The sequence below is a fragment of the Pseudophryne corroboree genome, chromosome 3 (assembly GCF_028390025.1).
Source record: "Pseudophryne corroboree isolate aPseCor3 chromosome 3, aPseCor3.hap2, whole genome shotgun sequence".
NCBI lineage: Eukaryota > Metazoa > Chordata > Amphibia > Anura > Myobatrachidae > Pseudophryne > Pseudophryne corroboree.
In genome coordinates, this window is record NC_086446.1 from 703468696 (window position 1) to 703495939 (window position 27244).

At 48.7% G+C, this 27244-nt stretch overlaps 1 protein-coding gene across 2 annotated transcripts in view; it reads left to right on the forward strand.

Annotated features, from left to right (window-relative positions):
• SLC35G1 (solute carrier family 35 member G1) overlaps positions 1–27244 on the forward strand; it is a 74848-nt gene that overhangs the window by 20197 nt on the left and 27407 nt on the right. Inside the window, exon 1 of one of the 2 annotated variants that reach the window (XM_063962087.1) lies at positions 2781–2969. The exons of the other annotated variant lie outside the window; for it this stretch is intronic. Coding sequence (XP_063818157.1) covers positions 2783–2969 — 187 coding nt within the window. The 5' untranslated portion in view covers positions 2781–2782. Of the gene's footprint in view, positions 1–2780; positions 2970–27244 lie in introns of those variants that run through there. 2 annotated transcript variants of the gene reach the window in all.

A 27244-nucleotide genomic window follows, 5' to 3' on the forward strand; every position in this document is an offset into this window, starting at 1 on the left:
TAGGAAGGACGTAACAGCTCAACATTATCACCGTATATGGCGAAAATATGTTGCTTGGTGTGAGGCCAGGAATGCCCCTACGGAGGAATTCCAGCTGGGCCATTCCTTCACTTCCTACAGTCAGGAGTGAATTTGGGCCTAAAATTGGGTTCCATTAAGGTCCAGATTTCGTCCCTATCCATTTTCTTTCAAAAGGAGTTGACTTCTCTACCTGAAGTTCAGACGTTTGTAAAGGGAGTGCTGCATATTCAGCCCCCTTTTGTGCCTCCAGTGGCACCTTGGGATCTTAACGTGGTGTTGAGTTTCCTGAAATCCCACTGGTTTGGACCACTCAAAACGGTGGAGTTGAAATATCTCACGTGGAAGGTGGTCATGCTATTAGCCTTGGCTTCGGCTAGGCGTGTGTCAGAGTTGGCGGCTTTGTCACATAAAAGCCCCTATCTGGTTTTCCATGCGGATAGAGCAGAATTGCGGACCCGTCCATAATTTCTGCCGAAAGTGGTTTCATCCTTTCATATAAACCAACCTATTGTGGTGCCTGTGGCTACTACTGACTTGGAGGATTCAGAGTTGCTTGATGTGGTCAGGGCTTTGAAGGTTTAGGTAGCCAGAACGGCTAGGGTCAGGAAAACAGAATCTTTGTTTCTCCTGTATGCTTCCAACAAGCTTGGTGCTCCTGCTTCAAAGCAAACTATTGCTCGCTGGATCTGTAACACGATTCAGCAGGCTCATTCTGCGGCTGGATTGCCGCTGCCAAAATCAGTTAAGGCCCATTCCACTAGGAAGGTGGGCTCTTCTTGGGTGGTTGCCCGAGGGGTCTCGGCATTACAGCTTTGCTGAGCGGCTACTTGGTCAGGTTCAAACACTTTTGCAAAGTTCTACAAGTTTGATACCCTGGTTGAGGAGGACCTTGTGTTTGCTCAATCGGTGCTGCAGAGTCATCCGCACTCTCCCGCCCGTTTGGGAGCGTTGGTATAATCCCCATGGTCCTTACGGAGTCCTCAGCATCCACTAGGACGTTAGAGAAAATAAGATTTTACTTACCGGTAAATCTATTTTTCGTAGTCCGTAGTGGATGCTGGGCGCCCGTCCCAAGTGCGGACTTCTTCTGCAATGCTTGTATATAGTTATTGCTTCAATAAGGGTTATGTTATGGTTGCATCAGGGTTGGACCTGATGCTCTGTTGTCATACTGTTGACTGGTTGTTATAAACTCAAGTTATACGGTGTGTTTGGTGTGGCTGGTATAAATCTTGCCCTGGATTACCAAAATCCTTTCCTTGTACTGTCAGCTCTTCTGGGCACAGTTTCTCTAACTGAGGTCTGGAGGAGGGGTATAGAGGGAGGAGCCAGTGCACACCAGAACCTAAATTCTTTCTTAAAGTGCCCATGTCTCCTGCGGAGCCCGTCTATCCCCATGGTCCTTACGGAGTCCCCAGCATCCACTACGGACTACGAGAAATAGATTTACCGGTAAGTAAACAACATGACTTATTAGCATAAACCATTCATCCATTGTTCTCAGCTGCAATACAATACAGGGAACAATACAGCAGGGGATTAAGTCATTACAGCAGGGGCTAAATCCGACTGGCCAGTCTCAGTTAATCCTATTAAAAGTTAACATAAATGTGGACCCATCGTATCTCCCTCGTTACGTGTGTGTGTGTGTGTATGTATGTATGTATGTATGTATGTATGTGTGTATATATATATATATATATATATATATATATAAAGCAGAACTGAATCGGCACTCACTCCTACCATGGATTATTGCCCTGGTGCCATCCGGAACAATCCAATACTAAACACATCCAGCAGCGGCGGCACTCACGGGTCTTATTCACAGACAATAAAGTGCAAAAAGTGCTTTTAATTCATCACTTTGTGTCCGACGTTTCGGGGCCACAACGCCCCTTTTTCGAGGTGATATAACAAACATAAACTGACAAAACATACCTTTTAAATAGAAGAAAAAGACCCGCGAACGGGACGAGCTCCCGGCCCCGTGTATAGAACACTCCCCCGGCCTGGCTCTGCAGTGCTGAATGGTGACGTACTTCCGTCCCTGAGCCGTGGAGACGTCGGCTTCCTGGAGACCAGGGTTTGGTAGCGTCGCCTAGGCAACCAATGTATCCTGGCAACCGGGTGCATGACGAACCCCAGTGTCTCGGGCTGGAATGATACGAAAGTGCAATGATTAAAATAAACAGTGAACATGCTTGCGGAACCATAAACATCATAGACAGTATTAATCATAAATACAATTCGCTGAACTCATCAACAACTGATTTAGGAACGTGATCTATAATTTGGAATTTTAAATCACTTAACCAGTGGCTAGACACTATGCTGAGAAAAAACATGTTTTAAGCGATTTAAAATTCCAAATTATAGATCACGTTCCTAAATCAGTCAGGGGGGGTGACCGGGGGAGCCTCCTCCTAAAGATGGAGGCCAGGTGGATTTATACCCTCGGGACCATTAAACCGGCTGGACTTAATGATAAGATTTTGTGGAGCACATTCCAGTAAAACAGAGAAAAAATGTACATGCAGTCATCATCCAGCTAGTCCATATCCATAGTTCTGTGGTTCAGTATTGAGCGTTTGTAATATACTATACAGCATTATATCAAGTTAAGTGTTGTTGATGAGTTCAGCGAGTTGTATTTATGATTAATACTGTCTATGATGTTTATGGTTCCGCAAGCATGTTCACTGTTTATTTTAATCATTGCACTTTCGTATCATTCCAGCCCGAGACACTGGGGTTCGTCATGCACCCGGTTGCCAGGATACATTGGTTGCCTAGGCGACGCTACCAAACCCTGGTCTCCAGGAAGCCGACGGCTCAGGGACGGAAGTACGTCACCATTCAGCACTGCAGAGCCAGGCCGGGGGCGTGTTCTATACACGGGGCCGGGAGCTCGTCCCGTTCGCGGGTCTTTTTCTTCTATTTAAAAGGTATGTTTTGTCAGTTTATGTTTGTTACATCACCTCGAAAAAGGGGCGTTGTGGCCCCGAAACGTCGGACACAAAGTGATGAATTAAAAGCACTTTTTGCACTTTATTGTCTGTGAATAAGACCCGTGAGTGCCGCCGCTGCTGGATGTGTTTAGTATGTATGTATATGTATATATGTATATGTATATATATATATATATATATATATATATATATATATATATATATATTTATATATATATTTATATATATATATATATTTATATATTATGTTATCCTGCTGCTTGTCTCACACCGTTTTTTTTACATGACCTCTCTGTGTCTGCTTATTTATGAGACAATGTTATGTAGTATACGTTATTGCACTTGTTGCTTCTTGATCAGCTGCGCTCTTGGACATTTTCAGGCTCATTTGAGTTCCCTCTGTTGTCCCACAATGGAAGGTACTTCATTAGCAGTGTTCTCATATAAATTTGAAAAGATGTTGGCATGAAGCAGTAACTGGGTGGAGTCAGTATAATCTGGCCTGACACCGATAGAATTTTGGAAGACTCCTACCTGGCCGGGGTCAGATATGTCTTGCAACGGGGTGTAGATCATTAGATCTATACTGAAAAGGTCTACAGTCAATAGGTTGACCCAAAATGGTCGACATACAAAAGGTCGACAGGTTCAAGAAGACAACATGAATAGGTAGACAATAGAAAAGGTCAACAGGGTGAAAAGGATGATGGGGTCAAAAGGTCGAAATGGAAATTGTCGACACAAAAAAAAAAAAGGTTGACCATTTTCTTTGGATGTTTTGTCACTTTTCGGCCACAAAAAGCTCCATTAGTGTACTGCATTCGCTCTCCACGCCTCAGGCAAGGTTGTTATTCACAATTGTAGTACACATGGATGGTAATGTATGGGGAAAAAAAAACCCTATGGTGTCGATCATTGCCATGTCAATTTTTTGAACTTTTCGACCTTTTGTACTGTCTACTTGTTAGATGTTTACCTTTTGACCATGTCGGCCTAATGCATGTCGAACATCAGTGGTCTACCTATAGACACAGTGCACATCTGCGCTCTCCATCTAGCCTCATGCATCTATCCTCCTTTCTCTGACGTCCTAGTGGATGCTGGGAACTCCGTAAGGACCATGGGGGGAATAGCGGGCTCCGAAGGAGGCTGGGCACTCTAGAAAGATTTATGACTACCTGGTGTGCACTGGCTCCTCCCACTATGACCCTCCTCCAAGCCTCAGTTAGATTTTGTGCCCGGCCGAGGTTGGATGCACACTAGGGGCTCTCCTGAGCCTTTAGAAAGAAAGTATAGAAATTAGGTTTTTTTATTTTCAGTGAGACCTGCTGGCAACAGGCTCACTGCAGCGAGGGACTAAGGGGAGAAGAAGCGAACCTGCCTGCTTGCAGCCAGCTTGGGCTTCTTAGGCTACTGGACACCATTAGCTCCAGAGGGATCGACCGCAGGCCCAGCCTTGGTGTTCGGTCCCGGAGCCGCGCCGCCGTCCCCCTTACAGAGCCAGAAGCAAGAAGAGGTCCGGAAAATCGGCGGCAGAAGACATCAGTCTTCACCAAGGTAGCGCACAGCACTGCAGCTGTGCGCCATTGCTCCTCACACACACTTCACACTCCGGTCACTGAGGGTGCAGGGCGCTGGGGGGGGGGGGGCGCCCTGAGAAGCAATAATAACACCTTGGCTGGCAAAAATACCACAATATATAGCCCCAGAGGCTATATATGTGGAAAATACCCCTGCCAGAATATAGGAAAAAGCGGGAGAATAGTCCGCGGAAAAGGGGCGGAGCTATCTCCTTCAGCACACTGGCGCCATTTTTCCCTCACAGCTCCGCTGGAAGGAAGCTCCCTGGCTCTCCCCTGCAGTCTACACTACAGAAAAGGGTAAAAAAGAGAGGGGGGGCCACTAAATTTAGGCGCAGTATACATTTATATAGAAAAAGCAGCTATAGGGGACATAACTCAGTTAGTCCCTGCATTATATAGCACTCTGGTGTGTGCTGGCATACTCTCACTCTGTCCCCCCAAAGGGCTTTTGTGGGTCCTGTCCTCTGTTGGAGCATTCCCTGTGTGTGTGCGGTGTGTCGATACGGCTGTGTCGACATGGTTGATGAGGATAATGATGTGGAGACGGAGCAGATGCCTTTAGAAGGGATGTCACCCCCTGCGGGGCAGACACCTGAGTGGATGAGCTTATGGAAAGAAATGAGTACATAAGAAATTTGACGACATGCCAAATGTGGGACAGCCGACTTCTCAGCTCGTGCCTGTCCAGGCGTCTCAAAGGTCATCGGGGGCTCTGAAACGCCCGCTACCTCAGACCGCAGACCCAGATGTCGACACTGATACTGACACCAGTGTCGACGACGATGAGTCTAACCTGATGCCCACTAAGGCCATTCACTGCATGATTGAGGCAATGAAAGAGGTGTTACACATTTCTGATATAACTACAGGTACCACTAAAAAGGGTATTATGTTTGGGGAGAAAAAACTACCCGTAGTTTCTCTGACGTCCTAGTGGATGCTGGGAACTCCGTAAGGACCATGGGGAATAGCGGCTCCGCAGGAGACTGGGCACATCTAAAGAAAGCTTTAGGATCACCTGGTGTGCACTGGCTCCTCCCCCTATGACCCTCCTCCAAGCCTCAGTTAGATTTCTGTGCCCGACGAGAAGGGTGCACACTAGGGGCTCTCCTGAGCTCTCTGTGAAAGTTTTAGTTTAGGTTTATTATTTTCAGTGAGACCTGCTGGCAACAGGCTCACTGCATCGAGGGACTAAGGGGAGAAGAAGCGAACTCACCTGCGTGCAGAGTGGATTGGGCTTCTTAGGCTACTGGACATTAGCTCCAGAGGGACGATCACAGGTTCAGCCTGGATGGGTCACCGGAGCCGCGCCGCCGTCCCCCTTACAGAGCCAGAAAAGCGAAGAGGTCCGGAAAAATCGGCGGCAGAAGACGATCCTGTCTTCAGATAAGGTAGCGCACAGCACCGCAGCTGTGCGCCATTGCTCTCAGCACACTTCACACTCCGGTCACTGAGGGCGCAGGGCGCTGGGGGGGGCAGCGCCCTGAGACGCAATAAATCGATATAAAAACCTTATATGGCTAAAATAAATGCATCACATATAACTCCTGGGCTATATGGATGCATTTAACCCCTGCCAAAACATACAGAAAAAGGATGATAAGGACGCCGAGAAAGGGGCGGAGCCTATCTCCTCAGCACACTGGCGCCATTTTCCCTCACAGCTCAGTTGGAGGGAAGCTCCCTGGCTCTCCCCTGCAGTCACTACACTACAGAAAGGGGTTAAAAAAAGAGAGGGGGGCACAAATTAGGCGCAGTATATAACAATACAGCAGCTATAAAGGGAAAAACACTTATATAAGGTTATCCCTGTATATATATAGCGCTCTGGTGTGTGCTGGCAAACTCTCCCTCTGTCTCCCCAAAGGGCTAGTGGGGTCCTGTCCTCTATCAGAGCATTCCCTGTGTGTGTGCTGTGTGTCGGTACGTTGGTGTCGACATGTATGAGGAGAAAAATGATGAGGAGACGGAGTAGAGTGTCTGAAATAGTGTTGTCACCCCCTAGGGGGTCGACACCTGAGTGGATGTACTGTTGAAATTGCGTGACAGTGTCAGCTTTGTATAAAAGACAGTGGTTGACATGAGACAGCCGGCTACTCAGCTTGTGCATGTCCAGACGTCTCATACAGGGGCCCTAAAGCGCCCGTTACCTCAGATACAGACGCCGACAAGGGTACTGACTCCTGTGTCGACGGTGAAGAGACAACCGTGATTTCCAATAAGGCCACACATTGCATGATTGAGGCAATGGAAAAAGTTTACACTTTTCTGATAATATGAATACCACCAAAAAAAAAAAAATGGGGTATTATGTTTGGTGAGGAAAAACTTCCTGTAGTTTTCCTGAATCTGAGAAATAAAATGAGGTGTGTGATGATGCGTGGGTTTCCCCCCGATAACAATTGATAATTTCAAAAAAGTTATGGGCAGTATACCTTTTCCCGCCAGAGGTTAGGGTGCGTTGGGAAGCACCCCCTAGGGTGGATAAAGCGCTCACACGCTTGTAAAAACAAGGGCTCTACCCTCTCCTGAGATGGCCGCCCTTAAGGATCCTGCTGATAGAAAGCAGGAGCGTATCCTAAAATGTATTTACACACATACTGGTGTTATACTGCGACCAGCAATCGCCTCAGCCTGGATGTGCAGTGCTGGGTTGGCGTGGTCGGATTCCCTGACTGGAAATATGATATCCTAGATAAGGACAGTATATTATTGCCTATAGAGCAATTAAAAGATGCATTTCTATATATGCATGATGCACAGCGGAATATTTGCCGACTGGCATCAAGTATAAGTGCGTTGTCCAATTATTCCAGTAAAGTGGTCAGGTGATGCGGATTCCAAACGGCATTTGGAAGTATTGCCTTAAAAGAGGGGCTGTACCCCAGGTCGCCTCTCAAAATAAGACGCCGTATTATCAGGCGCAGTCCTGGTTGGCAAGCGGGCAAAAGGGTTCCTCTTTTCTGCTCGTGACAGAGGGAGAGGAAAATGGCTGCAGAGATCAGCCAGTTCCAAGGAACAGAAACCCTTTTCCGCCTATGCCAAGCCCTCAGTATGACGCTAGGGCTTTACAAGTTCAGGCACGGTGGGGTCCCGTTCTCAATGAATTTCAGTGCGCAGTGGGCTCACTCGCAAGTAGACCCCTGGATCCTTCAGATAATATTTCAGGGGTACAAAGTGGAATTCGAGACGTATTCCCCTCGCCGTTTCCAAAAGTCTGTTTTACCGACGTCTCCCGCTGACAGGGAGGCAGTTTTGGAAGCCATTCACAAGCTGTATTCCCAGCAGGTGATAATCAAGGTACCCCTCCTGCAACAGGGAACGGGGTATTATTCCACACTATTGTGGTACCGAAGCCAGACGGCTCGGTGAGACCGATTTTAAACTCTAAAATCTAAAATCTTTGAACACTTGCATACAGAGGTTCAAATTCAAAATTGAGTCACTCAGAGCAGTGATTGCAAACCTGGAAGAAGGGGACTACATGATGTCTCGGGACATCAAGGATGCTTACCTTCATGTCAAAATTTACCCTTCTCACCAAGGGTATTTCAGGTTATGGTACAGAACTGTATCAGTTCGGACGCTGCCGTAGGGATGGTCCACGGCACCCCGGGTCTTTACTGAAGTAATGACCGAAATGATGATATTCCTTCGAAGGAAGGGAATTTTAGTTATCCTTTACTTGAACGATTCCCTGATAAGGGTAAGATCCAGGGAACAGTTGGAGATCGGTGTAGCACTATATCAGGTAGTGTTGTGGCAGCACGATTGGATTTTCAATATTCCAAAATCGCAGCTGGTTCCGACGACTTGTCTTCTGTTCCTAGGGATGATTCTGGACATAGTCCAGAAAGAAGGTGCTTCTCCCGGAGGAGAAAGCCAGGGAGTTATCCGAGCTAGTCAGGAACCTCCTAAAACCGAACCAAGTCCCAGTGCATCAATGCACAAGGGTTCTGGGTAAAAATGGTGGCTTCCTACGAAGCAATCCCATTCGGCAGATTCCACGCACAGTGGAACCTACTGGACAAATGGTCCGGGTCGCATCTTCAGATGCTTCAGCGGATAACCCTGTCACCAGGGACAAGGGTATCCCTCCTGTGGTGGTTGCAGAGTGCTCATCTTCTAGAGGGCCGCAGATTCGGCATTCGGGACTGGGTCCTGGTGGCCACGGATGCCAGCCTGCGAGGCTGGGGAGCAGTCACACAGGGAAGGAATTTCCAGGGCTTATGGTCAAGCCTGGAGACATCTCTTCATATAAACATTCTGGAACTAAGGGCCATTTACAATGCCCTAAGTCAAGCGAAACACCTGCTTCAGGGTCAGGCGGTATTGATCCAATCGGACAACATCACGTCAGTCGCCCACGTAAACAGACAGGGCGGCACGAGAAGCAGGAGGGCAATGGCAGAGGCTGCAAGGATTTTCGCTGGGCGGAAAATCATGTGATAGCACTGTCAGCAGTGTTCATTCCGGGAGTGGACAACTGGGAAGCAGACTTCCTCAGCAGACACGACCTTCACCCGGGAGAGTGGAGACTTCACTCAGAAGTCTTCCACCTGATTGTAAACCGTTGGGAAAAACCAAAGGTGGACATAATGGCGTCCCGTCTAAACAAAAAACTAGACAGATATTGCGCCAGGTCAAGGGACCATCAGGCAATAGCGGTGGACGCTCTGGTAACGCCGTGGGTGTACCAGTCAGTGTATGTGTTCCCTCCTCTGCCTCTCATACCAAAAGTACTGAGAATAATAAGAAGGAGAGGAGTAAGAACTATACTCGTGGTTCCGGATTGGCCAAGAAGGACTTGGTATCTGGAACTTCAAGAGATGCTCACGGACGAACCGTGGCCTCTATCTCTAAGAAAGGACCTGCTCCAGCAGGGGCCTTGTCTGTTCCAAGACTTACCGCGGCTGCGTTGGACGGCATGGCGGTTGAACGCCGGATCCTGAAGGAAAAAGGCATTCCGGATGAAGTCATCCCTACCCTGGTCAAGGCCAGGAAGGACGTAACCACAAAACATTATCACCGCATTTGGCGAAAATTTGTTGCGTGGGGTGAGGCCAAGAAGGCCCCTACAGAGGAATTTCAACTGGGTCGTTTCCTCCATTTCCTGCAAACAGGACTGTCTATGGGCCAAAAATTGGGGTCCATTAAGGTTCAAATTTCGGCCCTGTCGATTTTCTTCCAAAAAGAACTGGCTTCAGTGCCTGAAGTTCAGACATTTGTAAAAGGGGTACTGCATATACAGCCTCCTTTTGTGCTTCCAGTGGCACCTTGGGATCTCAATGTTGTGTTGAGTTTCCTAAAGTCACATTGGTTTGAACCACTCACCACTGTGGACTTAAAATATCTCACATGGAAGTGACGAGTTAGCCCTGGCTTCAGCCAGGCGTGTGTCAGAATTGGCGGCTTTATCATATAAAAGCCCTTACTTAATATTTCATTCTGACAGGGCAGAATTGAGGACTTGTCCTCAATTTCTACCTAAGGTGGTTTCTGCATTTCACATGAACCAACCTATTGTGGTACCTGCGGCTACTAAGGACTTGGAGGATTCCAAGTTGCTTGACGTGGTCAGGGCCCTGAAAATATATGTTTCCAGGACGGCTGGAGTCAGAAAATCTGACTCGCTGTTTATCCTGTATGCACCCAACAAGCTGGGTGCTCCTGCTTCTAAGCAGACGATTGCTCGTTGGAGTTGTAGTACAATTCAGCTTGCACATTCTGTGGCAGGCCTGCCACAGCCAAAAATCTGTAAATGCCCACTCCACAAGGAAGGTGGGATCATCTTGGGCAGCTGCCCGAGGGGTCTCGGCTTTACAACTTTGCCGAGCAGTTACTTGGTCAGGAGCAAATACGTTTGTAAAATTCTACAAATTTGATACCCTGGCTGAGGAGGACCTGGAGTTCTCTCATTCGGTGCTGCAGAGTCATCCGCACTCTCCCGCCCGTTTGGGAGCTTTGGTATAATCCCCATGGTCCTTACGGAGTTCCCAGCATCCACTAGGACGTCAGAGAAAATAAGAATTTACTTACCGATAATTCTATTTCTCGTAGTCCGTAGTGGATGCTGGGCGCCCATCCCAAGTACGGATTGTCTGCAATACTGGTACATAATTATTGTTACCAAAAAAATTCGGGTTATTGTTGTAGTGAGCCATCTTTTCTAGAGGCTCCTCTATTATCATGCTGTTAACTGGGTTCAGATCACAAGTTGTACAGTGTGATTGGTGTGGCTGGTATGAGTCTTACCCGGGATTCAAAATCCTTCCTTATTGTGTACGCTCGTCCGGGCACAGTATCCTAACTGAGGCTTGGAGGAGGGTCATAGGGGGAGGAGCCAGTGCACACCAGGTGATCCTAAAGCTTTCTTTAGATGTGCCCAGTCTCCTGCGGAGCCGCTATTCCCCATGGTCCTTACGGAGTTCCCAGCATCCACTACGGACTACGAGAAATAGAATTATCGGTAAGTAAATTCTTATTTTTTCCCCCATCAGATGAATTAAATGAAGTGTGTGAAGAAGCGTGGGCTTTCCCTGATAAAAAATTGGTAATTCCTAAGAAGGTACTAATGGCGTTCCCTTTCCCGCCAGAGGATAGGTCACGTTGGGAAATACCTCCTAGGGTGGATAAAGCGCTCACACGTTTGTCTAAAAAGGTGGCACTACCGTCTCCGGATACGGCCGCCCTCAAGGAACCTGCTGATAGAAAGCAGGAGGCGATCCTGAAGTCTGTATATACACACTCAGGCATTATACTTAGACCAGCTATTGCGTCAGCATGGATGTGCAGTGCTGCCGCCGCGTGGTCAGATAAACTGTCAGAAAATATTGACACACTAGACAGAGACACGATCCTGCTAACCATAGACCATATCAAAGACTCAGTCTTATATATGAGAGATGCACAGAGGGAAATCTGCCGGCTGGCATCTAAAGTAAGTGCATTGTCCATTTCTGCTAGGAGAGGCTTATGGACTCGCCAGTGGACAGGAGATGCAGATTCTAAAAGGCACATGGAAGTTTTGCCTTATAAGGGTGAGGAATTATTTGGGGATGGTCTCTCGGACCTAGTTTCCACAGCAACGTCTGGGAAGTCAGCATTTTTACCCCATGTCCCCTCACAGCCTAAGAAGGCGCCGTTTTATCAGGTTCAGTCCTTTCGGACCCAGAAAAACAAGCGTGGAAAAGGCGGGTCTTTTCTGTCCAGAGGCAGAGGTAGGGGAAAAAGGCTGCAACAAACAGCAGGTTCCCAGGAGCAAAAGTCCTCCCCCGCTTCTTCTTCCAAGTCCGCCGCATGACGGTGGGGCTCCACAGGCGGAGCCAGGTACGGTTGGGGGCCGCCTCAAGAATTTCAGCGATCAGTGGGCTCGCTCACAGGTGGATCCCTGGATCCTTCAAATAGTATCTCAGGGGTACAAACTGGAATTCGAGGCGTCTCCACCCCACCGGTTCCTAAAATCTGCCTTGCCGATTGCTCCCTCAGACAGGGAGGCGGTGCTAGCGGCAATTCACAAGCTGTATTCCCAGCAGGTGATAATCAAGGTACCCCTACTTCAACAAGGCCGGGGTTACTATTCCACACTATTTGTGGTGTCGAAACCGGACGGTTCGGTGAGACCCATTTTAAATTTGAAATCCTTGAACACATACATAAAAAAATTCAAGTTCAAGATGGAATCGCTCAGGGCGGTTATTGCAAGCCTGGACGAGGGGGATTACATGGTATCCCTGGACATCAAGGATGCTTACTTGCATGTCCCCATTTACCATCCTCACCAGGAGTACCTCAGATTTGTGGTACAGGATTGCCATTACCAATTCCAGACGCTGCCGTTTGGACTGTCCACGGCACCGAGGGTATTTACCAAGGTTATGGCGGAAATGATGATACTCCTTCGAAAAAAGGGAGTTTTAATTATCCCGTACTTGGACGATCTCCTAATAAAGGCGAGATCCAAGGAACAGTTGTTGGTGGGAGTAGCACTATCTCAGGAAGTGCTGCACCAGCACGGCTGGATTCTGAATATCCCAAAGTCACAGCTGGTTCCGACGACACGGCTACTGTTCCTGGGTATGATTCTGGATACAGTCCAGAAAAAAGTGTTTTTCCCGGAGGAGAAAGCCAAGGAGTTGTCATCTCTAGTCAGAGACCTCCTGAAACCAAAACAGGTATCGGTGCATCACTGCACGCGGGTCCTGGGAAAGATGGTAGCTTCTTACGAAGCAATTCCCTTCGGCAGGTTCCATGCCAGAATCTTTCAGTGGGACCTATTGGACAAATGGTCCGGATCGCATCTTCAGATGCATCGCTTAATAACCCTGTCTCCAAGAACCAGGGTGTCTCTACTGTGGTGGCTGCAGAGTGCCCATCTTCTAGAGGGCCGCAGGTTCGGCATACAGGACTGGGTCCTGGTGACCACGGATGCCAGCCTTCGAGGCTGGGGGGCAGTCACACGGGGAAGAAACTTCCAAGGACTATGGTCGAGTCAGGAGACTTCCCTTCACATAAATATTCTGGAACTAAGGGCCATTTACAATGCCCTAAGTCAAGCAAAATCCCTGCTCCTACACCAGCCGGTGCTGATCCAGTCAGACAACATCACGGCAGTCGCCCATGTAAATCGACAGGGAGGCACAAGAAGCAGGATGGCAATGGCAGAAGCCACAAGAATTCTCCGATGGGCGGAGAATCATGTACTAGCACTGTCAGCAGTGTTCATTCCGGGAGTGGACAACTGGGAAGCAGACTTCCTCAGCAGACACGACCTCCACCCGGGAGAGTGGGGACTTCATCCAGAAGTCTTCCAGATGCTGGTAAACCGTTGGGAAAAACCACAGGTGGACATGATGGCGTCCCGCCTCAACAAAAAGTTAAAAAGATATTGCGCCAGGTCAAGGGACCCTCAGGCGATAGCTGTGGACGCTCTAGTGACACCGTGGGTGTACCAGTCGGTTTATGTGTTCCCTGCTCTGCCTCTCATACCCAAGGTATTGAGAATAATAAGAAAGCGAGGAGTAAACACAATTCTCGTGGTTCCGGATTGGCCAAGACGAGCGTGGTACCCGGAACTTCAAGAGATGATCTCAGAGGACCCGTGGCCTCTGCCGCTCAGACAGGACCTGCTACAGCAGGGGCCCTGTCTGTTCCAAGACTTACCGCGGCTGCGTTTGACGGCATGGCGGTTGAACGCCGGATCCTGAAGGAAAAGGGTATTCCGGAAGAAGTCATTCCTACGCTTATTAAAGCCAGGAAAGATGTTACGGCAAATCATTATCACCGCATATGGCGGAAATATGTTGCATGGTGCAAGGCTAAAAAGGCCCCAACAGAGGAATTTCAACTAGGTCGATTTCTGCATTTCCTGCAAGCAGGAGTGGATATGGGCCTAAAACTAGGCTCCATTAAAGTACAGATCTCGGCTCTGTCGATTTTCTTTCAAAAAGAACTAGCTTCAGTACCTGAAGTTCAGACATTTGTGAAAGGAGTGCTGCATATTCAGCCTCCGTTTGTGCCTCCTGTGGCACCTTGGGATCTCAACGTGGTGTTGAGTTTCTTAAAATCACATTGGTTTGAGCCACTAAAAACCGTGGATCTAAAATATCTCACGTGGAAAGTGGTCATGTTATTGGCCTTTGCTTCAGCCAGGCGAGTGTCAGAATTGACGGCTTTATCATGTAAAAGCCCTTATCTGATTTTCCATATGGATAGGGCAGAATTGAGGACTCGTCCCCAGTTTCTCCCTAAGGTGGTGTCAACGTTTCACCTGAACCAGCCTATTGTGGTGCCTGCGGCTACTAGGGATTTGGAGGACTCCAAGTTGCTAGACGTTGTCAGGGCCCTGAAAATATATGTTTCCAGGACGGCTGGAGTCAGAAAATCTGACTCGCTGTTTATCCTGTATGCACCCAACAAGCTGGGTGCTCCTGCTTCTAAGCAGACTATTGCTCGCTGGATTTGTAGTACAATTCAGCTTGCACATTCTGTGGCAGGCCTGCCACAGCCAAAATCTGTAAATGCCCATTCCACAAGGAAGGTGGGCTCATCTCGGGGGGCTGCCCGAGGGGTCTCGGCTTTACAACTTTGCCGAGCAGCTACTTGGTCAGGGGCAAACACGTTTGCAAAATTCTACAAATTTGATACCCTGGCTGAGGAGGACCTGGAGTTCTCTCATTCGGTGCTGCAGAGTCATCCGCACTCTCCCGCCCGTTTGGGAGCTTTGGTATAATCCCCATGGTCCGTACGGAGTTCCCAGCATCCACTAGGACGTCAGAGAAAATAAGAATTTACTCACCGGTAATTCTATTTCTCGTAGTCCGTAGTGGATGCTGGGCGCCCATCCCAAGTGCGGATTGTCTGCAATACTTGTAAATAGTTATTGCTAACTAAAGGGTTATTATTGAGCCATCTGTTGAGAGGCTCAGTTGTTTTCATACTGTCAAACTGGATATAGTATCACGAGTTGTACGGTGTGATTGGTGTGGCTGGTATGAATCTTACCCGGGATTCAAAATCCTTCCTTATTATGTCAGCTCGTCCGGGCACAGTGTCCTAACTGAGGCTTGGAGGAGGGTCATAGTGGGAGGAGCCAGTGCACACCAGGTAGTCATAAATCTTTCTAGAGTGCCCAGCCTCCTTCGGAGCCCGCTATTCCCCCCATGGTCCTTACGGAGTTCCCAGCATCCACTACGGACTGCGAGAAATAGAATTACCGGTGAGTAAATTCTTATTTTCTGATTTCCAAACCAAACCCTGGGGTATATTTACTAAAGGTTGATTTTGTTTGATTTTATTATTTGATCGTTGTTGGGCTTGCAGGGTTAAAACACACATTTACTAGCAGATGATTTTTTATATTAATTTTTAAATGCTAGTAAATGTGTGTTTTAAACATGGAAGGCCAACATCGATGAAGATCGATCATAAAAATCGACCTTTAGTAAATATACCCCCCTGCCTCTACCAGGCAGGGATCTCTGAGCCTGTCACAGTAACCTTAGCCATTCTGATTTTGTCTGTCAGATCTTTGGAGCAGGATAGTGCCGGGTAGCACGATCCTGGTTATGATATAATAGGTCGACACTCAAAAGGATAACAGTCTCACAACACAGTCGACACCAACACAAGGTTGACTTGATCAAAAGGTAGACATGAAAATGGTTGACACATGAAAAGGTCAACTTGAGTTTTTCATGGGTTTTTTGTGTCAAATTTCTCTTCCAGCACGTGGAACCCCAGTTAGTGCGCTGTGGGGGTGATTCAAATTTAGCACATCTACGATGGGCTAGTCCGCCGCGCATGTCAGGCCCTACCCTTCCCCCCCTTTCCACAAGTACAAAAGCATCCCACGGCGGCAATGCTTTTGTAGTAGAAGACTAGCTCCCAGCCAGCGCAGCTCCTGCGCGCTGGCAGGGAGCTACTCGTTGCTGCGTTGCCCATACCGCGCCCCCTAAACAGCGGCCAAATTCCGCCCGCCACCTCCTACCCAGCGACTGCCTCTGCCTGTCAATCAGGCAGAGTTGATCACAAGGCTAAGACATGCGCAGTTTAGACCTGATCGCTGCTGTGCGAAAACGCACAGCAGCGATCAGGTCTGAATTAGCCCCTGTGTCCTCTCACATGGCTCACTTTGCTTGCCATGCTTCGGGCTCCCTTCTCTGCCGCTGCGCTCGGCACATGTTACTATTCCCAGTCATAGTCCATGTGGATGGTAAAGTATGAAAAAGTCCTAAAAAAATAAAATTAACTCATGTCGACGATTTAAACCGGTCAACCTTTTCACCATTTTAACCATATCCATGTCAACCATTTGGTGTCGACCTTTTAATGGTCGGCCTATCATCCGGATACCAGATAATATCCATCTGTCTATATCTATCTATAGTATCTACCTGATACCTGAGAATGAAGCAGAGACCACAGGGCATGAAGCAGGTAAAGGACTGAGTAGTGATACAGCTGGAAGCACCTGAGGCACAGGTGAAGGCTTGGTGGTCCACGTGCAGCTCTCGGGCCACCTGTTGGCCATGACTGCTCTGTGTGATAGATCAAAAGTGTCGCATTCTAACAGCTTGGTACACTGTGTCAGCAACAGGCTTGATGTAGTGCACGCTGTCTGCTTATGGAACACAGTAGGGGCTGTAATCATTGATACCGATCATTTCCTAGTAAAGGGTTGTAAATTAGTAATTGAACAAAGTGCAAAGCTACTGAAAGGCAATTATTTAAACGGGCACTTAGAGATTAGTCACTTTGTCAGACAAATTGGTTTTGAACATATTTTTGGGTAATCAGTGGTGTCATACACAAGAGTCAGCTCATACTGTATGCCACGTATCACCCTAGCAGGTGTATAAATGTGCGCTCACATCATACTGTCTGGAACAGCCCCTAGAGGCTCAGTAGGTGCCTAGTGGTGTGGGACTGCAGGTCAGGCACGAAGCACATTTATTGGACAGCGTGAAGTCACTTCAGAGTCCTGCGTATTACCGTCTTGGTGGTTATCTAATGGGGTGTGATTTGTTTTAATTTTATTCAACTGGCTAGTTGGGTTGGGAAGTAGATTCAAAGACACACACACACACACACACACACACACACACACACACACACACACACACACACACACACTATACTTGTAGAGAAAGGGCACTCAAAGCTATATAGACACAATATACTTTTATTTTCACCCAGAAAGGGCACTGTAAAATCGTCTCAAGTGGTGAAGGCTTAACATAAACATCCAAATATAGCTCCACTGTAGCACCTGATGGTGCCTCAGACAAGACTTCAAAAAATGCATAGATAGGAAGGAATATTGCTCACTTATTGGTCCGTTGATCTCGGTCAGTAAATGACCGTATAAGACCCCAGCATCACGTCACTTTCACCTTCCACTATCAGGAGCCAACTGGGAACAACTCAACAAGCACCCAATATAGGTGGTCATTCCGAGTTGTTCGCTCGCTAGCAGTTTTTAGCAGCCGTGCAAATGCTATGCCGCCGCCCTCTGGGAGTGTATTTTAGCTTACAGAAGTGCGAACGAAGGGATCGCAGAGCAGCTACAAAATATTTTTGTGCAGTTTCAGAGTAGCTTCAGACCTAGTCAGCCCTTGCCCTTCAGACCATTCAGTTCCTGATTTGACGTCACAAACACGCCCTGCGTTCGCCCAGCCACGCCTGCGTTTTTCCTGGCACGCCTGCGTTTTTCCGAACAGTCCCTGAAAACGGTCAGTTGACACCCAGAAACGCCCTCTTCCTGTCAATCACTCTGCGGCTGCCTGTGCAACTGAAAAGTGCGTTCCATCACACTGCGCATGCGCAATGTCTTAGAGCGCTCATAGGACAACTAAATCCAACACAGGAAGTACTGTGTGTTCCACCAAAGGCATAATGCAGGAAGCGTGCGGCTCACCCAGTACACGTCACTTCCGGTGACGCGCTACTGCATAATCTAGGTTTACTTGTTGCCGAGGTGACCATTTCAGAAGACCACCTGGCGCTTATGTTACTGCATCCACAGGCATACTGATGCACACTGTGTCATGCCGCTGTTACCCAATATAGGGGGTAATTCTGAGTTGATCGTAGCAGGATTTTTGTTAGCAGTTGGGCAAAACCATGTGCACTACAGGGGAGGCAGATTTAACATGTGCAGAGAGAGTTAGATTTGGGTGTGGTGTGTTCAATCTGCAATCTAAATTGCAGTGTAGAAATAAAGCAGACAGTATTTACCCTGCACAGAAACAAAATAACCCACCCAAATCTAACTCTCTCTGCACATGTTATATCTGCCTCCCCTGCAGTGCACATGGTTTTGCCCAACTGCTAACAAAAATCCTGCGATCAACTCAGAATTACACCCATAAAAATAATAACTAACTAACTGGATGCTCACTCGGGAATACCACCTGCCCTCCATAGCTCAGCAAATACCCCGATTTTGTGGCTTCCCAGACTGTTGAACGCACTACCACGGCAAAAAGAGGTCAATGGTCAGAGCGAAAATTATGTATCACATCTTGGCTATTATAATAAAGCACAAGTCATATATCAATATCGGTGCTTGTTGACACATGCCCCCAGCTATGCATCCTGTTGACTATTTTTAAAGTGCCAAGTGCAAAAATTAACAACATAAAACATATACAGACTTGCCAATGACAACTTAAAATATACACCTTATACAATAATAAATTGCCAATAGACAAGGTATTCAAAACCCTATACTACACAAACACTTAAAAACAAACACACCATCATTACTTTCATGGTCACAATAATAAATGTATTATATTTTGGGGCAAAATGAGACATGCCGAAAGTACGGGACAGTTCCTGCTTACTTGTAAAGGTAATCGTGGTCATTCCAAGTTGTTCGCTAGCTGCATTCATTCGCTGTGCAGCGATGAGGCAAAAAAAACGTCACTTATGCTTATGCGGCGCAATGCGCACGCGCGGCATACTATTACAACGAACTAAGTAGTTTTACACAAGGTCTAGCGATGCTTTTCATTCGCACAGGCAGCCGCAGAGTGATTGACAGGAAGATGGCGTTACTGGGTGTTAACTGACCGTTTTCAGGGAGTGGTCGGAAAAACGCAGGCGTGGCTGGGCGAATGCAGGGCGTGTTTGGGACGTCAAATCAGGAACTGAATGGTCTGAAGTGATCGCTGAGTAGATCTGAAGCTACTCTGAAACTGCACAAAAATATTTTGTAGCCGGTCTGCGATCCTTTCGTTCGCACTTCTGCTAAGCTAAAATACATGGCATAGCATTTGCACGGCTGCTGAAAACTGCTAGCGAGCGATCAACTCGGAATGACCACCAATGACTGTACAGATTTGTCTGCATACACCTTTGCATACGGACTACGCATGCAGACTTTGGGGCTCGCATTACTTGTACAGTCAGTGCCTCTGTGCAGTGCTTAAAGTGGTCCTAGAGAGGTGGTGGAACTCACCCCCCGGCACCCATGCAATAAAAGTATTACGTGCGCTGTAGGCGCGTCCCCCGATAAAGGGGTGTGGTCTCAACAAGAAAGGGGTGTGGTCACACAATAATAATAATGGCCACAGTAGTAGCACCCCAAATACACAATGCCCACAGCAGTAGCACCCCTTTTACAATGACCACAGTTGTAGTGCCCCTTATGCAATGTCCACTGTACTGGTAGTGCCCCTTATATAGAGCCCATAGTAGTGGTGCCCCTTATGCAATGCCCCCAGTAGTAGTGCCCTTTATGTCCCCAGAAGTGATGCCCCTTATGAAGTGCCCCCTTTACAATGCCCTCATTAGTAGTGCCCCCATTAGTAATGCCCCCAGTAGTAATGTCGCCTGTAGTAATGCCCCCAGTTGTTTAGCACCCTGTAGTTTAGCCCCAGTAGTAATGCCCCTCAGTAGTAATGCGACCTTATAGTTATGCCCCCAGTAGTAATGCGCCCCTGTAGTTTAGCCCCATGTAGTTTAGCCCCTTGTAGTCTGCCCCCTGTAGCTTGCCCCCAGTAGTTTGGCCCCCTGTAGCTTGCCCCCAGTAGTTTGGCCCCCTGTAGCTTGCCCCCAGTAGTTTGGCCCCCTGTAGCTTGCCCCCAGTGGAATGGCCCCCTGTAGCTTGCCCCCAGTAGTTTGGCCCCCTGTAGCTTGCCCCCAATAGTTTGGCCCCCTGTAGCTTGCCCCCAGTGGTTAGCCCCCTGTAGCTTGCCCTCAGTAGATTGCCCCCTGTAGCTTGCCCCCTGTAGTTTGGCCCCCTGTAGCTTGCCCCTAGTAGTTTAGCCCCCTGTAGCTTGCCCTCAGTAGATTGCCCCCAGTAGTTTGGCCCCCTGTAGCTTGCCCCAGTAGATTCGCTGTACAGTCACACATATGTTTAAAAATAAAAAAAAGCCACCATACTTACCAAGCCCCGCTCCTGCGTCCGACCGCTGTGATCTCCTGGCGTCCGGCTTCCCAGCACTATGAGAGAGACGTCATGATGTCTCTCTCATAGGGGTGTATGCAATTGCGGTCGAATTGCCACAAATGTCGAAAAACGGGGCATTTTCGACAAAAAAAAACCTGTCGAATTGGATTCGACAATGCAATACAGTACCTTTCGACAAAAAAACTGCCGTTTCAGATTCAACATTTGTCAAATTCGACATGTCTGCAATGGTAAAAATGCGGCTTTTCGACAAGAGTATATTCAGTTGAAGGATGTCGATTCAACAATAGTGCTTTTCGACAGTCATTTCGTCAATTTCATTCCACCTCGTTTTGCTGTCGTGATCTAATAAAAATGTTTTAAAAACATTTTTTTTTTTTTTTGATTGCTAATAGCATATTTATTTATATTAGAAGGGGTTATCTACTTGGTTTGTCTATTTATGAGCCACAAGTATTATTTAATCGATTTTTTAAAAGAATATTTTTTTTTTTACTGACTAAAATAATATGGAGAGATCAGTGGGAAGGGGTGTGAATGGGTTAAAATTTCAGAAAAAAAATGCGTGGGGTCCCCCCTCCTAAGCATAACCAGCCTCGGGCTCTTTGAGCCGGTCCTGGTTGTAAAAATACGGGGGGGGGGGGGAATGACAGGGGATCCCCCGTATTTTAACAACCAGCACCGGGCTCTGCGCCTGGTCCTGGTGCAAAAAATACGGGGGACAAAACACGTAGGGGTCCCCCATATTTTTCACACCAGCACCAGGCTCCACTAGTCAGAGAGATAATGCCACAGCCGGGGGACACTTTTATATAGGTCCCTGTGGCCCTGGCATTAAATCACTAACTAGTCACCCCTGGCCGGGGTACCCTGGAGGAGTGGGGACCCCTTAAATCAAGGGGTCCCCCCCTCCAGCCACCCGAGGGCCAGGGGTGAAGCCCGAGGCTGTGTCCCCCCCCCCATCCAAGGGCGGCAGATGGGGGGCTGATAGCAAAGTGTCAAAAAAAATAATATTTTTTTTGTAGCAGTACTACAAGTCCCAGCAAGCCTCCCCCGCAAGCTGGTACTTGGAGAACCACAAGTACCAGCATGCGGGGGGGAAACGGGCCCGCTGGTACCTGTAGTTCTACTACAAAAAAAATACCCAAATAAAAACAATACACACACACCGTGACAGTCTAACTTTATTACATACATGCACACCTACATTCTTTTTTTCACACTTGGCTATCAGCTCTCCATCCGCCGCCCTTGGATGGTGGGGGACAGCCTCGGGCTTCACCCCTGGCCCTCGGGTGGCTGGAGTGGGGGGGACCCATTGATTTAAGGGGTCCCCACTCCTCCAGGGTACCCCGGCCAGGGGTGACTAGTTAGTGATTTATTGCCAGGGCCGCAGGGACCTATATAAAAGTGTCCCCCGGCTGTGGCATTATCTCTCTGACTAGTGGAGCCCGGTGCTGGTGTGAAAAATACGGGGGACCCCTACGTGTTTTGTCCCCCGTATTTTTGGCACCAGGACCAGGCGCAGAGCCCGGTGCTGGTTGTTAAAATACGGGGGATCCCCTGTCATTTTCCCCCCGTATTTTTACAACCAGGACCGGCTCAAAGAGCCCGAGGCTGGTTATGCCTAGGAGGGGGGACCCCACGCATTTTTTTTAAAGATTATTGAACACTTTTGTGCCGTCCATGAAGTCGAATCCAGGACGCACACTATCGTCAATTGGTCCGTTTTTCGACAGCGGGACTGTCGAATCCGTTTTTTATTGAATATGTCGAATTCGGGTCTCGGCGGGAGGGTTTGTGACTGTCGAATTGTGTCGAATTAAAAACGGTCGAATTCCAGCCAGAATTCGACCGCAATTGCATATACCCCATAGTGCGCACTGAGCCGGAAGCCAGAGCTCAGTACTGTAGCTTGCCCCCAGTAGTTTGCCCTCAGTAGATTGCCCCCTGTAGCTTGCCCCAGTAGATTTGCTGTACAGTCACACATATGTTTAAAAAAAGAAAAAAAGCCACCATACTTACCAAGCCCCGCTCCCGCATCCGACCGCTGTGATCTCCTGGCGTCCGGCTTCGCAGCACTATGAGAGAGACGTCATGACGTCTCTCTCGTAGCGCGCACAGAGCCGGAAGCCGGAGCTCAGTACTGAGTTCCTGCCGCCGGTTTCCACTATGCAGGGAGAGCCGAGCGCTGCTGATAACACAATCTCAGCGGGCGCCCAGCATCTCCCTGTGCGGCGCCGGGACACATCGGGTGAGGTGAGGCGGAACTGCGTTCCGTCTACAAGTAGAACTGATGGACGCAGTTCTGCCCCGTTCCGACTCGCTTTATCCCCTGCCTCTGTGTCTATGTGACTAAGGGGCTGACCTTCCCTGGTGGAGACTAATGCGTCCCAATGTGCAAGGACTGAGACGCCCACTATCAGCTTCTGTAGATGTTAAAATGCCGATTGGCAGGGGCTGGCAGCTCAGGTGGCCCCGACATTCCTACCAGTGCATGGCAAATGGGTGTGGCAACAAAACTGCAGGCGTGGATTCAGTTTAAATGTGTACTGTAATAAAATAAAAATCATTATGTCTCAGAACTGTAGCAAAATACAACACATTCCAGCTCTGTCTGACAATGAGACTATTCTACTGACTGATATAAAATCTAGGAAGCAATATACAATAACCACCCCATGGCACCTCCCCCAGCCCCTTCAGTGTCCCCCTCACAGCACCACATACTGTAATAATGTCACCAATCCCGTAACAAGGGACAAATGCGCCCTGTGTTGGCCCATCTTCCGTAGAACTTGATGTCATGACGTTGCATGCCAGACATCCTAGCGTTGCAGCCTGACATCATGACATCAAGCAGAAGGGGCGGGGCCCGCAGCTTTGGTAAGTGCATTGATGCCTGGAGCATTCTGAGGACGTTCCGATCGGCTGTACAAGCTGTCTGTCTGGAACGTCTACAGGGTGATCCGACGGTGCTGCAGCAGCGATCCTGGCTGCAGGGTGCCTAGCCAGAAGCTCTATGTGGCAGCACTGGTCACTAGGCATACACTATACAATTACGGTATCTGCCAGATCATCTTCCAGATCTGGATTTTTGGAATGAAAAGCCGGTAATGGATGAAAGCAAATTACAATCGACCATTTGCTCTCAAACCCTGGAAAATGGTCAAAAACTGTTAGTCCCTTATTTAATCAGTTTGTCTGGACAACAGGTTTTGTCTCTTTTTCAGTGTCTGGGAGCAAATGGTCATTTTGTTATGTACTATCATCCATTACCAGATTTTCATTCCAACCAGTGCCCAGTGCTGCCCAGTGCTACCCAGTACTATGGTGTGTCCAGTGGTGCCCCGTACTATGGTGTGTCCAGTGGTGCCCCGTACTATGGTGTGTCCAGTGGTGCCCCGTACTATGGTGTGTCCAGTGGTGCCCCGTACTATGGTGTGTCCAGTGGTGCCCCGTACTATGGTGTGTCCAGTGGTGCCCCGTACTATGGTGTGTCCAGTGGTGCCCCGTACTATTGTGTGTCCAGTGGTGCCCAGTACTATGGTGTGTCCAGTGGTGCCCCGTACTATGGTGTGTCCAGTGGTGCCCCGTACTATGGTGTGTCCAGTGGTGCCCCGTACTATGGTGTGTCCAGTGGTGCCCCGTACTATGGTGTGTCCAGTGGTGCCCCGTACTATGGTGTGTCCAGTGGTGCCCCGTACTATGGTGTGTCCAGTGGTGCCCCGTACTATGGTGTGTCCAGTGGTGCCCCGTACTATGGTGTGTCCAGTGGTGCCCCGTACTATGGTGTGTCCAGTGGTGCCCCGTACTATTGTGTGCCCAGTGGTGCCCCGTACTATTGTGTGTCCAGTGGTGCCCAGTACTATGGTGTGTCCAGTGGTGCCCCGTACTATGGTGTGTCCAGTGGTGCCCCGTACTATGGTGTGTCCAGTGGTGCCCCGTACTATGGTGTGTCCAGTGGTGCCCCGTACTATGGTGTGTCCAGTGGTGCCCCGTACTATGGTGTGTCCAGTGGTGCCCCGTACTATGGTGTGTCCAGTGGTGCCCCGTACTATGGTGTGTCCAGTGGTGCCCCGTACTATGGTGTGTCCAGTGGTGCCCCGTACTATGGTGTGTCCAGTGGTGCCCCGTACTATGGTGTGTCCAGTGGTGCCCCGTACTATGGTGTGCCCAGTGGTGCCCCGTACTATGGTGTGCCCAGTGGTGCCCCGTACTATGGTGTGCCCAGTGGTGCCCCGTACTATGGTGTGCCCAGTGGTGCCCCGTACTATGGTGTGCCCAGTGGTGCCCCGTACTATGGTGTGCCCAGTGGTGCCCCGTACTATGGTGTGCCCAGTGCTACCCAGTACTATGGTGTGTGCAGTGGTGCCCCGTACTATGGTGTGTGCAGTGGTGCCCCGTACTATGGTGTGTGCAGTGGTGCCCCGTACTATGGTGTGTCCAGTGGTGCCCCGTACTATGGTGTGTCCAGTGGTGCCCCGTACTATGGTGTGTCCAGTGGTGCCCCGTACTATGGTGTGCGAAGTACTATGGTGTGCCCAGTGTTGAATCTTACCTGCTGCCATACCAGTGTGTCCATGCTTGTCATGGGCTGCTCAGAGCTGCAGACACTATTGGTGGCCGAGTGTGACGTGCACTGTGTGCAGCAGCTGCTCAGAGTGCACCCAGCAGGGTGAAACAACCTTCTCCTTTTACATTCATGGGACAGACTGCCCTGATAAGCCACACCTTTTTCACACTCTCCAGACTGTTGGATCCTGGGAAAGGAAGTCTAGTTTCCCATAGGAGCCATATTTTAGTAGCCTGCTATAAGGCCAGCCATTTTCTGTTAGCCCCTGCTGCTCAGCTAGATGTTATAGCACAGAGCATTTAGAGAGCAGGTGGCTCTGGATCACTGTAGCAGCCTGGGTGCAGGTGGCATCCTGCTTCCCTACCCAGCACGCTCCTGCCAATTGGAGCGTCTTTAGAGGAACCATTGTTCGCACCATCAATACTTGCAGCTTCTCTGCACGAGTTCGGCCTCCTAGGTAAGGAGTATTTTAAAGGAAAACAAAGAAGAATAAAAGGGGAAAGCCTAACGTTATAGTCCAGCATTGCTTCAGTCTCCTGAATGATATGCTGTTTGCCTGTAGTACCGAGTGACTATCGTCAAAACTGCAGATTGCCTCTTTCATTTCTTTATGATATTTAACTTTACATAGGTTGTGTGACTAGATACCAGTCTACAATTAGGTTAATGCATGTAGTGTATAGAAATATATGGCCATATGTTTTACAAGTAAAGCAGGGTGGCAGGTACAGGTGGGGTCGGACAGGCCCACAGAGGCACAGGGGATACCCCTGGTGTGCCTTACTGCCCTTAGGCCATCCTCCACATCAAGGGATCAGGTTCCAGACTGTACTCTTGAATTATACATTATATACATGTTACATTATACTGCACAGGAATATGGTGTATTCTCTATAGTGTATTGCTGTTATTCTGGTACATTATACAGGCACTAGCAGTATTACTTTACATATTCATCTGGGGCCCAGTCCATGCCTTCACTAATGGTTAGCCAAACCTCTAAGCATGGGCCTCTACCACTGCATTACCCTGGAGGGCCCTTCATGCCCCAGTCTGACTCTAGATACAGGTGTGTTCTCACACATCTAGCCCCAGTACGACACACACCGCACGAATGAGCCGGCGGGTCTCGTCCAACTCTGCTAGTGTCAAGTGTCTTTTTGGCGATGAGACTAAGGCGCACAAGGAGACTGCTGATTAAATTGATATGTGACACTTATATCTGTGCACTACTGAGTCTTTAAATGAAACGCATTGTAACTTGGCACGTAAAAAGCTGCATCTGCTGCACTGTAACACTTCATCTGCAGAGTCAAAGACTCGCATATCACGCTCAATTCCTGTTCCCTCCTGCCATTGTTGCATTTCTGCTCTGATGCCAAGTGCACCATGCCTGGCGTTTGCCTTGTCTGCTGTGCCCAGTGTCTCCTTGTGCTTCCCATCTGTTGGACGCACTGTGGAGCACACAGCTGACACTAGCGGCTTGTCCGGCGCGGCTGTCATTACTGACATTCATCTGTAACGGCACTTCTCATTGCGTTACAGAAGGCTCCCAGTAATGATAGGAGTTTTCTCCACTCAGTGAGTCCTCTTTGTCCGACCGGTATCACCCTCCAGGGCTTCGTCAGGGAATGGGAATAGGTCCACAGCCACACCAGAAAGGAAGACCAGGTAAACACCTCATCAGGAGGAATATATTTCTTACCTAGTCCCCTTCTGTGATCCACTAATTGTGAGGTGCTATTGAATTTTGTAACTTTATACATAAAAAGATTACTTGCCACATAAACCAAAACAGGAGGATTTGTATACTGTATGTATATATTGTACACATCAATCCTAAACTGTGAGGTTGGCAGAACCCGTTTTAACGGAACACAGGTCTACGGACATTGGGCCCTATTCAGCATGGATCATAGATGTGTGAAAAATCGCACATCTACAATCCATTACACTAACATGCAGGGGGGGATGCCCAGCACAGGGAAAGTCCGCCCCGCATGCCGGGTTCCTGCATGTTTAGAGTAGCTCTCTACCTATGCAGTCTAGCTGCGAAGGCAGACAGCTACCCGCCATGTTTTGGGTCCCAGTGGCCACTTGTCGCGTCACGCAGCTGCTGTGGCCCGACCCGCAAACGGTCCGGACAAGCCGGACCGCGCCGCCCCAACGTCGC